Source organism: Stenella coeruleoalba, assembly GCF_951394435.1.
Source record: "Stenella coeruleoalba genome assembly, chromosome: 18".
NCBI lineage: Eukaryota > Metazoa > Chordata > Mammalia > Artiodactyla > Delphinidae > Stenella > Stenella coeruleoalba.
Genome location: NC_137164.1, coordinates 6,151,297 through 6,164,676, shown reverse-complemented (window position 1 = coordinate 6,164,676; position 13,380 = coordinate 6,151,297). Strand labels below are relative to the sequence as shown.

Sequence of the window (13,380 nt, the reverse complement as noted above, 5' to 3'; positions counted from 1 at the left end):
GAACATTCTACATCTGCTCGCTGAGAAAATTTTTACCAGTTTCTACTTTCTTACTGTCAATCTTTGGTTTTTCTATTATACTCATATTTGCTCAATTTTTTTTTTATTTTAGCGTCTAAGTGTTTGGTGTCACTGCTCACAGCTTTTAGCAGGTGCTCCCATGAAGAAATTATTATCATTTCTAACCTACATCTGTCAGGGTTTTAGGGTTGCCATGTCTTATCTCAGTAATTATTCTGTTCTTTCAAACTGTATAGGTTTCAGGGCTCAAAATCCATCATTCCATCATCTGAAAACGACCTTAACAACTTCAGGAACCTCAATGCCTGCCATTTTGTTGGGGAATTTGTCTCTGGTAAGATAAAAAATTCTTTGAAAAGGTGAAAAGTACTCCTTAGATGCCTAATCTACGTATTTTTAATAAAAGAAGAGAATCTACAAAAAGCTTCACACTCTTTTCTTTCATCTTTATTGACAGAACCCAGCAGGTATCACCGTACAGTCATAAACACAGTGAGATTAACCCCAAATGGGTTTTTTCCCTCTTTCTCTAATGCAGTAGTTTTAGAGAAATAATTCTGAAACTAAAGAATCCTTGTGATTTCAAACAAACTCCTAAAACCCATCAAGGCACACACCACAAGCAACTAAGTTCTTACTGGACTGTCCCTCTTCCTATCTGCCCTGTCCTGTTCTCAGGGGACGGCAGGCTGGGGAGACAATGGGGCAGATGCAGAGGCTTCACTGAGAAGCTACGGCAAGGAGAGGGCTTGTGACGGCTCACTTTGTCAACGTGATAGGCCACGTCACCCAGATACGTGGTTAAAGATTATCCTAGATGTTTCTCTAGTGCTGTTTTTCAGATGAGATCAACATTTAATTCAGTAGACCTTGAATAAAGCAGATTACTCTTCATCATGTGGGTGGGCCTCGTCCAATCAGTTGAAGGCCTTAATAGAAAAAGACCTCCCTTAAAGAGGAGGGAAATCTCCCAGCAGATGGCTTTTGAATTTAAACTGCAGCATCAACTCTTCCCTAGGTCTCCAGCCTGCCAGCCCACCCTGCATATTTTGGACTTGCCAGTCTCCACGACGGCATGCACCAATTCCTTAAAGTCTCAACAGACAGAAAGGTACACACATATACATACCTGTATGTACAATCTGTTTCTCTGGAGAGCTCTGACAGGCACAGTGTCCTACAGTGATGAGGTGGTACCAGGGAGGAGCAGCAGGGTTCAGCCCTAATCACACACCTGTATGCTGTAAGCACACAAGCTCACCCGGTCCTCTCACTCTTGCTCCCTTCCCCCCCCTTACACCAGTAATTAAAAGGATTCCCGGGCTTCCCTGGTGGCGCAGTGGTTGAGAATCCACCTGCCGATGCAGGAGACACGGGTTCGAGCCCTGGTCTGGGAGGATCCCACATGCCGCGGAGCAACTAGGCCCGTGAGCCACAACTACTGAGCCTGCGCGTCTGGAGCCCATGCTCCGCAACAAGAGAGGCCGTGATAGTGAGAGGCCCGCGCACCGCGATGAAGAGTGGCCCCCGCTCGCCGCAACTAGAGAAAGCTCTCGCACAGAAACTAAGACCCAACACAGCCAAAAATTAATTAATTAATTTTAAAAAAATAAAAAGGTTCCCCCAAGAAGTCAATAGGAGGGAGTGTCCCGGAGGCCTCAGGATAGCTGAGAGCAGAAAGCAGTCTAAACAAGTCAGCGTATTTTATCCTCCTGGCATGACTAGACCCACGATGACCTTCAGAGCCACTTCTGGGGGCTGAACACAGGAGGGGGACTCTCTGAGTTACACCACGTCACAGCTACAGGAGCAAAGGGCGAAGGCCAGCCCATTCTCCACTTGTGATTAGAGACTACCGCAGAAATGAGCCCAGCACAACCCCTGGGGCTTCTCTGCTCTATCCTGTAGCCTGAGGAAAGGACCTGGGCCTCGAATGCTCTGATTACAGCAGGAAATGGTCCTCAGAGAGGCTGGTGCACAGTGGCACTGCTGTCCCCACACCAACGGGGTCTCCCCAGATCCCTCAGCACTACTAAGGCCGCACCAACACTCATACTATCCCACTTCCTGGAGACTTGGGGTGGCTTCTACAGGATTAAGAATAGAGAATATCTGGGGCGATGTGCATCTAATATAGACATTATTGTGTATTTTATGGAGAGAATGGAAGCAACAAAGAAAGGAAACATACATTAAAAAAATTAAGAAGGGTCAAAGAGATAGAACAGTAACAGGATTTTTGCCTACATCTCCAAATAAAGTTTCTTTCACAATTGTGTTTTGCAGAGAAAAATCTAGGGTGTCTTTTTGTTTGGGGGCGGGGGGAGGGTACAAAATTACTTTATTTAACGAACTGTTACAAATGAAAGTCTCCAGTGAAGTGATCATTGAACAGAGACCTAAAGAACGTGAAGGAGAAAGGCATTCAGATATCTGGGAGAAGAATATTCTGAGCAGAGGGAAGTGCAAAGGCCCTGAGGCAGCAGAGGGAGAGAGAGAGTGAAGGAAGGAGAGGTGGTCGGGAAGTAAAGGAGCCAGATCGAGTGCATCCTAACAGCTGAGCATCCTATAGGCTCCAGCCCGTGTTCTGAGTGGCCTGAGCAGACGTGGAGGGTGTCGGGGAGAGAAACGATCTGACGCTGCTTTCCTCTTAATCGATCACTGGCTGCCGTGAGACTGCATCCAGAGAAAACCTTCCTTCTGAGCTCTGGGAGCACAACTCGCCATAGCGCCCCAGTACTGAGAGGGGCCACAGAGTGAGGAGACTGGGTGGGTGTGGGCAAGCATCTCAGTGCCGTCCTTGTTTTGCTGCCTTGGATGAGTGACTCAGAGCTCTCCAAGGCTGCTTCCTCATCTGAACAATGATAAGAACCACAATCCCACCCTCCAGAGAATCACTGCAAGGATTAGTGAAGACCGGCAAAGATTAAATGTGATGTTCTGTGGGCCCAATGCATAGTAGACACTCAACTAAATGCTAGTTGTAACTACTGTTTTGACTTAAAACAGAGCCCATGCCTAACACATTATTTTCTACTCACTGTGCTCTTGACATGGACGAATACAAGATTCTCCCATAAGGGAAATACTCCCCCTCACAGGATGAAGTCTGACTAATTTGAACAATATATTTATTTTGGATTTTTTTCCATTGACCTAGAAGAATTATGCTCCCTTATTTAAACAAGGAAGCCGGTTTGAATGCACACCTATCTAACTTTTGTGCATTATGTCAGGTAGAATTTAAATGACTCTCTTCAGACGTTAGCTCCATCTCATCTGATCATCAAACTCTTCTCATCGAAAGTGTCCATTTGCCTACGACCTCCTCTAGCTAAAACCGTCCATTTCTGTACAAGCGCATGCATCAGAGTCTGCAATTTGCTAAGAGAGGAAATTCTGTTTTCACCATTCATAGAAAATACACAACAAACTCTAGGACGTTCAACTTAGAGACTGTATCACAGTGGCATTCTCTTACCTCCTGTAAAAACTTCTCACTCATTTGACTGAAGGGGTGTCCCGGCGGCTTGATCCCAGACACCACCAGTCCGGAGCTGAACACCCGGGGCCGCTGCAGGTCTGGCTTGAACTTGTCATAGAGGCTGGCGGCCGGCTTCAGGTCTCCACCTGCCGCCTTCTCCTCTTTGGGGAGAGGCATGTTACACGAGGGCGGGGCGTAAGGTAGCCCCACGGGAACCAGAGAAGCGTCCACCTGGCCGAGGGCCTGAGGGCTCCTCCGGATGTAGGTGATGATCTTGGGCCTCACGTGCTTGGGCTTGGGCATAACGAGGGGCCGGGGATCCGCCCTTTCTTCCGTCTTTTCAACCTGGGGGCCCTCCGTTCCCTCCTGTGAGGCGGGTGTGTCCTCGGGACGGGTGAGGCCAGGCTTGGGGATCCCACCAGGGCAGGGGTTCTTGTCAGGCACTTTCAGGGAAGCGTGTGACAACCTGGAGCTGTTGGCAGAAGGCGGGGCGGCCGGGGGGACCCCCGCGTCCACATTCAAGGCACCCGAGTCCGGAAAACGGCTGCTGGGTTGCACGGGCTGCCGGGCCACATTCACGGTTGTCTCTGGGTGGAGGGGCGCTGGGACTCCGGGAAGAGAATCTGCCCTTACTTGGGGGGTGCTTTCAGTCTTCACTGCAGTCTCTAGACGGTTCCTAGTCTCAGCAACGGACGTAGCGATCTCTGTGCTTTCCCCGGCTTCTGAGCTGCTGCTTGGAGGGTCGGGGGGCTCAGGGACCCCAGTTCCGCTCTCTCCAACAGAACGATCTGAGTTAAAAACCGTAGCGCCGTCCCCGTTCCCACCGCCCAGAACCCCTCTCTCCTCTCTGGCACCTGAGGGCCTGCTGTCCGTCAGATCACCAGGAACAAAAGCGACGTGACCATCCCTGGGTGAAACGCTGCTGGATGGGGCTTCACCCGGTTTCCTAGCTGCACTTGGTGAACTTCTGCCCGCGGGCTGATGCCCAGCAGCTCCCGAGGAGGCGGGGCTCGGCTTGGGGGTGGGCTGGAGAGACCCCTCCTCACCGCTCTTTTCCTGCTCGCCCCTGCCTCTTCCCATGGCCGGCGGGTGGGGCCCGCTGTGCGCCGCGGCCGAGGCTTCCTGCTGTGCTCCCTCCGTACGCGGCTCCTTTCTCCCTGGGGATGACACGCCATCCTCCTGAGGACATCCCAGCCCGTCCGCCTGGGTGGACGGGAGCTCCTGCGCGGCCCTGAGCTGCACACGTTTCAGCTCCATCTCGGGCTCGGGCTTTCCCTGACCTGGCTGTGCTTCTGGCTTCCTCAGGACGTCTCTCGAGGCTGGAGAGGAACTGGGAGCGCACTCTGGGTGGGCGGAAGGCTCTGTGCTCTGGGTGCTAACTTTGGGTACCTGTCCCCCATCCGGCTGGGTCTCTAAGGGGGTGGTCTCCTTGATTACTGAGGTAGATGGTTTAGGATGACGTGAGCTCTTTCCCTCTGAGGTACCATCAGCTGGAAGACAAGCCAGCCCTGGAGAAGGGGCTGCCCCCATCTTCCGCGGCCCCTCCCCACCACTGGGTACCGGTCGGGGGACTTCTGGGGACCCCAGCACTGCAGGCTGTGGAAGCGGCCAGGCCAGACCCCCAGCCCACTCCTTGGTAAGCATGTCCACTGCTACGGCAGAGCTGCCGGCTCTCTCCAGAGAATGCCTCCTCAGTTCCGCATTGTCAAGGGTCTTGGCCAACTTATCCTTGGGAACATGCCGGGGAACGTCAACCTCCCTCTGAGCCGAAACCTCTGGGCTGGCCTCACCTGTGACAGTCCTCCAACTTGACTGACATTGTCCCTGAAGACCCCGAGGGGCCTGCAGGGGATCTGTGCCTCTCTCCAGCATGGGCTCTTCATTCCGTTCTCTCTGAGCCATCGGAGAAAATTTAAAATCCTTCAGGCTGGCAGGGCCAACCTGAGATGCCTTCGAAAAGCCCTGAAGGGGGTGAAACTCCTTCTGGACACGGGTACTACTTTCTGGCCCCCTTGAATTTGCATTTCCAATTTCATCTGTCAGGGCACACGTCACAGGCTCATCAGGAGAGGAGCTGACCTCCAACATGACAGGGTTGGCATTGGTGTCTCCCAGACTTAGGACGCTCTCGTTGTTGTTTTTCACTCCATTTCTGTCGTCCCGTAACTCAGTGTAACATGATTTCTTAGGAGCCACTGGGACACTCATTTTCCAGCCTTCAGTGGGGGCTGCCTGCCATGCAGTCCTCCTTAATGGAAAGGGGCTTCCTTCAAGCTGCTACCTGGTGAACAGGGAATTCTCAAGCTGCTTGTTGCCCCCTGACAGCATCACTGGGCGATCCTGTCTTCATCATTTTCAGAGCAGTTTTAAAACTGGGCATTGTCTTGATACACAGCAGGATGACTTCTCTGTTAGGTTCCAGCTGAACGAGAGCCAATCAGCCCATGAGACCTAGAGAGAAATAAAAAGAAAAGCGCGCTAGATTGACAGATATAGAGTCCCGGGAGAAAAGAGAAGCATGGTAAACACAGATTTATTCATCACTTTCCTACTATTACTTCATTCACTCAATCCAGGTACTACTTCTCAAAAGCCTTTTAGACAGGGGCTCCTGCTGGCCAAATATGGGAAACTGTAACATCAAAACGATTCATGTTAGAAGTGGATTATAAATACATAGTAAATCTTAAATTTGTATTTTAAAAATTCACAGGTTCATACTGATACGGATTAAAAAGAGTGGAGGAGAAAGGAAGGCTCTTCTCCACAGAATACCAGCTAATATACAAAAAATTAGACAATTAGAAAAATCACCACTTTGCATTCACCAGAGTAACAATTATCTTGGATGAGGGATGCCAATAGTTGCTAAAATCACTGAGTGCAAGATTGTTGGGGAACAGGATATTTACAGAATCTTAAAGCACCACCCTCCAGATTATTTTATTTCTTACAAAGGAAAATTTCATGTGTACAATGGAGAAAGCTGGTAGACACCATCAAATGTAACATCATCATTATGGAAAGTGCTATCATGTGCTCCGGATGTTAGGGAGTTCTCAGGCCTCACATCCCCTATGAGAGTATCCCTGCTGTAAATGTTCAACCTGAGTTTAATCATGAGGAAATAATCAGGCAAATTTAAATTGGTGGGCATTCTACAAAATAGCTGGGCTACACTTGCCCCCCAAACACCAATGGACATCTGCACACAATGCATGATCCTTGCTGGATCCTGGAGTTTCAAAAACGTTAGCAGAGAACATTGGGACAATTCAAGATTTAAATGTGGACAATCTATTGGGTAAAGGTATTTAATCAATGTTAACTTTCTTGGGTGTGTAACAGTATCACAATTATACCAGAGATAATCTGTGTTCCCGGAAGATACATGATATTAAACATGACATGCTTGTTAACATGACATGTTGTCTGTAACTTACTCTCAAACGGTCAGCAAAGAGAAAAAGGTGTGTGTGTGTGTGTGTGTGTGTGTGAAAGAGAGAGAGAGGGCACACAAACATGGAAAAATGTTAGCAATTTGAAGATCCAGGAGATCCACTCGACTACACCTGCAACCTTTGTACAGGTTTGACACTTTTCAAAATAAAAAGTTGGAGGAAATTCTAGTAGCCTGCGAGTCCTGGATGATCCAGCCCCTACATACCTTTCTAGCCTCATTTCCTCTCATCCTTTCCTTTACTAGGCTGCAGCCACACTCCTCATTCCTCACGTTACCATGTTCCTTTCTCCCTGCTTCAGGGTCTTTGCACATACCCTTCCATCTGCATGGAATATGGAATCCTCCCCTGACCTCACCCAACAAACTCCCGTTTAGTCTTCACTTTGTAGCTTAAATGCCACTTCCTACAGGAAGCCTTCCTGATCCACTAGATCAGGCCCTTCTATGATGAACTTTCAAAAACCCTATATTTTTACTTTAAAAAGAAAACTCCAAATGTGCTAGGCATCAAAGAAAATATTGTTAAATACCTGGCACATACATCTATCTATCTATATGGAACTTAATATGTACCCTTAGCACGAGTGAATGAATCCATGACAAGATGAATGATGAAGATCAATGTTATTTCTGCCCTGATGGAGACTAAACTCTAATAAAGTATTTAAATTTCTACCAAAGTAGCCTCACAGATCATCAGTAAACCACTCAAGGCTAACACTGTTTTATCCACTACGATGAATGCATTCATTAGGCCCTGGGGATGGGAGACTTTAAAAGTACCAAGGTTCTGCCTCGTACCCAATTCCCCCAGTGGGGAATCAAAGTGAACAGCCGCCTTCCACGCCTTCCTCTGCTTCATGCAAACATGCACGAGTGCGCACGCACATTACACGGGAGACTGTTACGTTTCTACCAAAATAGGTTACGTGGCAACCCAGTTGTCTTCCCCTCATCATTGTTTCATATGCTACTTCACACATTCAAAAGAGTGTGTGTGTGTGTATATCCACACATGCATGTATATTTGTACATATACTAAACATGTACATGTGTGTATATACCATATATGTATATCTACATATATGTACATTTGTATGTGTCTATTATAAAACAAAATAACATAATAAACAAGAAAACCAAAGGACCGAAAAATCACCAATAACTTGCAGCCACCCTCACACTCCTCTCCATCCCAGCCCCCATCTTCCCAACTTAACTTTTCACTTGACAGCCTCCCATGGGCACCCCTAAGAACTCAGCTGACGGAGCTCTCTTTTCCTTTCGTTTGCATCTGTACATAAGCATGTACGTTTTCCATAAATGACATCATTTCCTATAAGCTGGTTTTGGTCAGTTATTTTTTTATTTCCCCCTTCTTCCTCCTCCCCCGCCCCCCACACAAGGCACAGTGACATCCTGATCTAGGTCTTTCCATTCCTTTCCCCATGTTCGTAGAATCCTGTCCAAATACACACACCTGTGCACAGGTTTGCACTTGCATCTCCCTGCTATGCCGCACTTCCGTTCTGTCCCTGTTGCACTCAGGTCCTCATCCTCCCACCCCCTTCGGCCCTGGACCCTGCTTTCTTTTTCTCCTTCTCTGCCTTCTTCCAGGCCTGTCTTCAGTAGGCCAGTGGTACCCCCAGGTCCAGCCTCAAGCCTAACCAAGGTGCTGACACTCTGATCCCAGCCTCCATTCCCTGATACAGAGGGGAGTCTCAAAGCATCCATATTTCTTTCATTATTCAGTTTTCAAGGTGCTTTCCTTGTGCCTCTGGGCAGAAATACAAAAAGCATGTAGGCAAATCATTAAGACAGCAGTTTAAAAGAACACCGTGCTCTCTGGGTCGGGAAATGGGCGTCCTGGAAAGTCATGGAGAGCAAGACATTCCATAAATGTGAGCCAACCAGGCAAAGGAAGCATCTCTAATTCTCTGTGGGCAGAATTATAAGCATGAAGCCAAGAGCCCTCTTGGGTTTGAACTATCGAGGCTGGAAGAAGGAAATAAATGCATTCTTCTCAGCAGTGACAAACCAAACCGGAGCATTCAGACACCGCAATCCACAATGTGAGTGCTAGAGTGACAAGCAGGTGTAAAATCTTGCTAGAAAGAGTTGTACCTTAATATTTAAGAATTACATAACAGATGTTCTCTGTCAGTAAACAATAAACGTTGTTCATTGGAAAGAGGATGGAAAGCTAGAACCTTCTAGGGGCCGAGTATTATTCTCAGCACTAATACATGTTTGTAAATTTTAAGTTTTAAATTGTAATTCCTTTAATTTTTAATTTTAATTTAAGTTAAACGATTTAATATTTGTAATGGCCTCCAGAAACAGATCTTCACATCTCCTTGCTTTTTTTCTCTCTCTCTCCAGGTAAGGAAATGACAACACAGAGAGGGTAACATTCCCAAAGTCACACAGCTAAGACGTGACAGAGCAGGGATAGAGGCAGGAAAGGAAAATCCATGCAGAAAGTGGAAGCCGTAAAAGAAAAGCTGCCTATTGGTGAAATTATACAGATCACAGGGGAGAATAAAAGGAAAAGTCATTATCGTAAGAACAAGGAGAGAAAAGCAAAACCAGAAACCAAAAAAGGATAGGAAGCTCACACAAGACAGGAAAAGCAAATTTTAAAACCTTCTTCAATTATAAAAGGCAAAATTATATACCGGAGGTAATGTTTCCTGTTTCCTTCCCTTCTTGCACAGATTCACTCCTCCCCCCTAGAGCACCACTGTTTCACCAGAAGACAGTCACAGAATCTACACGGGCAAGAGGTTTTCTCTGGATCTGGATTTCACTCCAGGGTACTCTACTGAGATAAACATCCCTCCCACCCCAGCACAAACATGATCATAAAAATCCAGACTTATAGGGCTTCCCTGGCGGCGCAGTGGTTGAGAGTCCGCCTGCCGATGCAGGGGACACGGGTTTGTGCCCCGGTTCGGGAAGATCCCACATGCCGCGGAGCGGCTGGGCCCGTGAGCCATGGCCGCTGAGCTTGCGTATCCGGAGCCTGTGCTCTGCAAAGGGAGAGGCCACAGCAGTGAGAGGCCCGTGTACCGCAAAAAAAAAAAAAAAAAGAGGCATGGGTTTTAAAAGATTGAAAAATTATTGCATACAGCCTTCCTGAGCTGCCAGGTCTGCTGTGGAATGCTTTATCAGTTGTGAATTTCCACATAAATATTCAAGCCCTGTGCCTTTGAATGTAAAGGCAATTCCATCTGACTTAATAAAATTTAGTTGCCAAAGAAGCTCCAGCTACAATTCCTACCATGCAATAAATAATCCTTCAGAAGAACTCTGGGATACAGAGAAATGTATAGGCTATGAACCCAAAATGTAATGGTAAATATAATAATGATGCAAAAAAGTTAAAATCCCAACTTTCAAAGTTTAGTTGGCATTTTTAATGAGCGTATATTGAGGTCTATGATGTTCCACCACATTTGAAAGGATAGTTTTATGTGAAGTGACTTGCAAACATTTACATACAAGTCAATCGATTCACCTGCTTTAGAAAGTTTTGTGGTTATCACTCTTCTACGCTTTCGGCCATGGTAACCATTTAGGAATAGCCGGGCTCTTGGTCCTATTTCATATTATTTATTCATATTATTTAGGAATAGCTGGGTTCTGGGTCCTATTTCATAATGTTTATACGTTTCATAATGTTATATATGTTTATTCTCAACAGGTATAGGTATAGTTTAAAACTTGATGCACCACAGACTGAATGAACTTTACAAGTTCAGTTTCACTGCAATATGATTAAAAGTTGAATCACTGGTTGGGGGATGATAACGAAATGTTCTGGGACTCTGTAGCTATCCGTGGTGCTGAATCCTGTGAAAACGTGCCAAATTATGTTAAAAATATAACCGCTCCATGGAGCCTGCTTCACTCTCCTTATCTATGTACATAGCATGAGTAGTACATCACATTTTCTTTTAATGTATAATCAGAACTGTGCTCAGAAAAACATCTTTTTTTTTTCTTTTTTAGCTAGTAGAGGCTATTTTATTTTACCTTGAGTAAAAAGAGTGAAATGCTCTCTTTCCCCCTTTATAAAGGGCCAGGAAAAGAGGTAACCTGACTTTTCAAAGGTTAGACTAATCTGACATTTAAGCAAAATATTAAACTAACTGATATTTTAAGTTTCTCCAAGAAAAATGTCGCATGTTTCTCCAAAAACAGCCTCATTCGCATTTGCCAACAAAAAAGCATTTGTTTTCTCCTTTAAAAAACAAATCCTTCCTTCTAGAACAGAATTTCACTCAGAAAATATAGGGTATTCATTCCTTGCCTATTATGTTTAATAGTTATTTTGTTTTGTGTTTGTCTTAAATGATTTTTTTCCCCAAATGAAAATACTTAGGTTGCCAATTATTTGGAAAAAAAACGGATCTTCAGTGTGTAAAAAAAAAGTAAAAAATATACCAAAGTCCCCTACTCCCACCCCAAGAAACAGAGATTAATGTGTAGTATCCCAGATTTTTTTAATACTTAGGAAATGAGTATTTTACCTTCAGTTTTATACTCTGTGTATCACAGACACCTCCCCACATAAATACATGTAATAAATACTTTATCATTTTTAATGACCACTTTTACCATAATTTACCCACCAATCCCCCATTGTCAGACTTTAGGTTGTTTTCAGCTTTTGCCTTTTAAAATAATTCTTCACAGAACACTGCTGAATGCATATCTTTACGGCCCCTCCCCGACCTCCTTACGATATATTCCTGAAGGTAGACTCACTATATAAACAGGAATGCACATTTGCATTTTAATACACAACTCTAAGCCCCATGAGGGGTTTTTGTTTTCTTTACAGGCACAATCTGTGCCCAGACTATATGCCAGGACCTGGCACATAATGGGTGCCTCATAATTATTTGTTGAATGAATACATATTGCCCTCAAGAAAAAAGGTGTCAATCTTCCTTCTATCCCTCTATTTCCCTGCTTCCTGCTCCATCACTGCTCTCCCAAAACTCTTCATAACTCCAATGACCAGATCGTCTGCCATTCAAATAGCGAAACTGTTTCCTTTCTTGCTTAGGAATTTTTTCCATGTTTTATTAAAGTATAATTTACATATGTAAATTTCACCCTCTTTGCTGTACAGTTCTGCAAGTTTTGGCAAAAGTAGTCAGTCTTGTGACCACCATGACCACAATCAAGATACAGAACAGTTCCAAGAGTTCCAAAATCCCCCCTTTTGTAAGTCAACCCTTCCCTGACCCCCAGTCCCTGGCAACCAAGATCTGATTTCTGTTCCTACAATTATGCCTTTTCCAGAACGTCACTGAAATGTCACTATACCGTGTGCAGGCTCTGTGCCTGGTTTCTCACACAGCACAGGGTATCGGAGATTCACCATGACCTGGGGTCTATCGGTAGCTTGCTCATTTCTATGGCTGAATATGATTCTGTGCTACGTACAGTGCAGCACAGCACAGTGCATTGGAGTTTCACCATGACCTGGGGTCTATCGGTAGCTCGCTCATTTCTACGGCTAAATATGATTCTGTGCTACGTACCACAGTTTGTTCATGCCTTCCCCAGTTGAGGGACATTTGGGTTATTTCCAGGTTTGGGCAATTATAAATAAAGCTGCTAAATACATTCATGTACAAGTTTTTGTATAAAACTGGAACACTTTTGAGAGTTCAAAAATGCTAAGCCAGACAGAATGCCAAGACACCAAGTACAAACTGGACATATGGGCGCCCTCTTTAGAATACACTTCTCACCACCCCAGATGATCTGGTTCTGGCGCTTAGCTGCCTGTTTATTATCTGCCTCCACTCCTCCTGTATAAACTCCAGGAGAGCAGGCGACCCCCTCCCCACCCTCTGTTCACCACTCTATTCTTTTTTTTTTTTTTTTTTGGCTGTACCACACGGCATGTGGGATCTTAATTCCCTGACCAGGGATCGAACCCGCGCCCCCTGCATTGGAAGCATGGCGTCTTAACCACTGGACCGCCAGGGAAATCCCTGTTCACCACTCTATTCTCAAGTCCAGAACAGTAGCTGGCACATGGCAGGGATTCAAAAACATTTTTTAATGGAATGAAGTTTGCTCAACACTAGGAACTTACTTTCCACACCTGAATAGCATTTACCGTTACCAGGTGCTGTTTTCAGTGCTTTACTGCACTGAATCCATATAACAACCCTATGGCTAGAATTTACTATCTTGTTTTTAGAGATGAAGAAACTAAAGCAGAGAGATGTTAAAGAACTTCTGAAAGTAAGTGGAAGACCCAGAATTTAAATCCACAGTCCATGCTCTTAAGCCACCAGGCTAAGCTTCCCTGAAATCCTCAATTTTTAAAGTTAACAGGTTAACAAAATCTTGTTATTTTATTTTGTTATTACTTTACGTCTAC

At 45.5% G+C, this 13,380-nt stretch overlaps 1 protein-coding gene across 4 annotated transcripts in view; it reads right to left on the bottom strand.

The window, feature by feature from the left end:
- Window positions 1-13,380, bottom strand: part of MTUS2 (microtubule associated scaffold protein 2) — a 491,802-nt gene that overhangs the window by 319,168 nt on the left and 159,254 nt on the right. For all 4 annotated transcript variants that reach the window (XR_013824765.1, XM_079902571.1, XM_079902570.1 and 1 more), the window contains one exon: window positions 3,503-5,956. Coding sequence is in view for 3 of the 4 variants with exons in the window: in XM_079902571.1 (XP_079758697.1) it covers window positions 3,503-5,713 (2,211 nt within the window). In the remaining variant the exon portion in view is untranslated. The remainder of the gene's footprint in view (window positions 1-3,502; window positions 5,957-13,380) is intronic.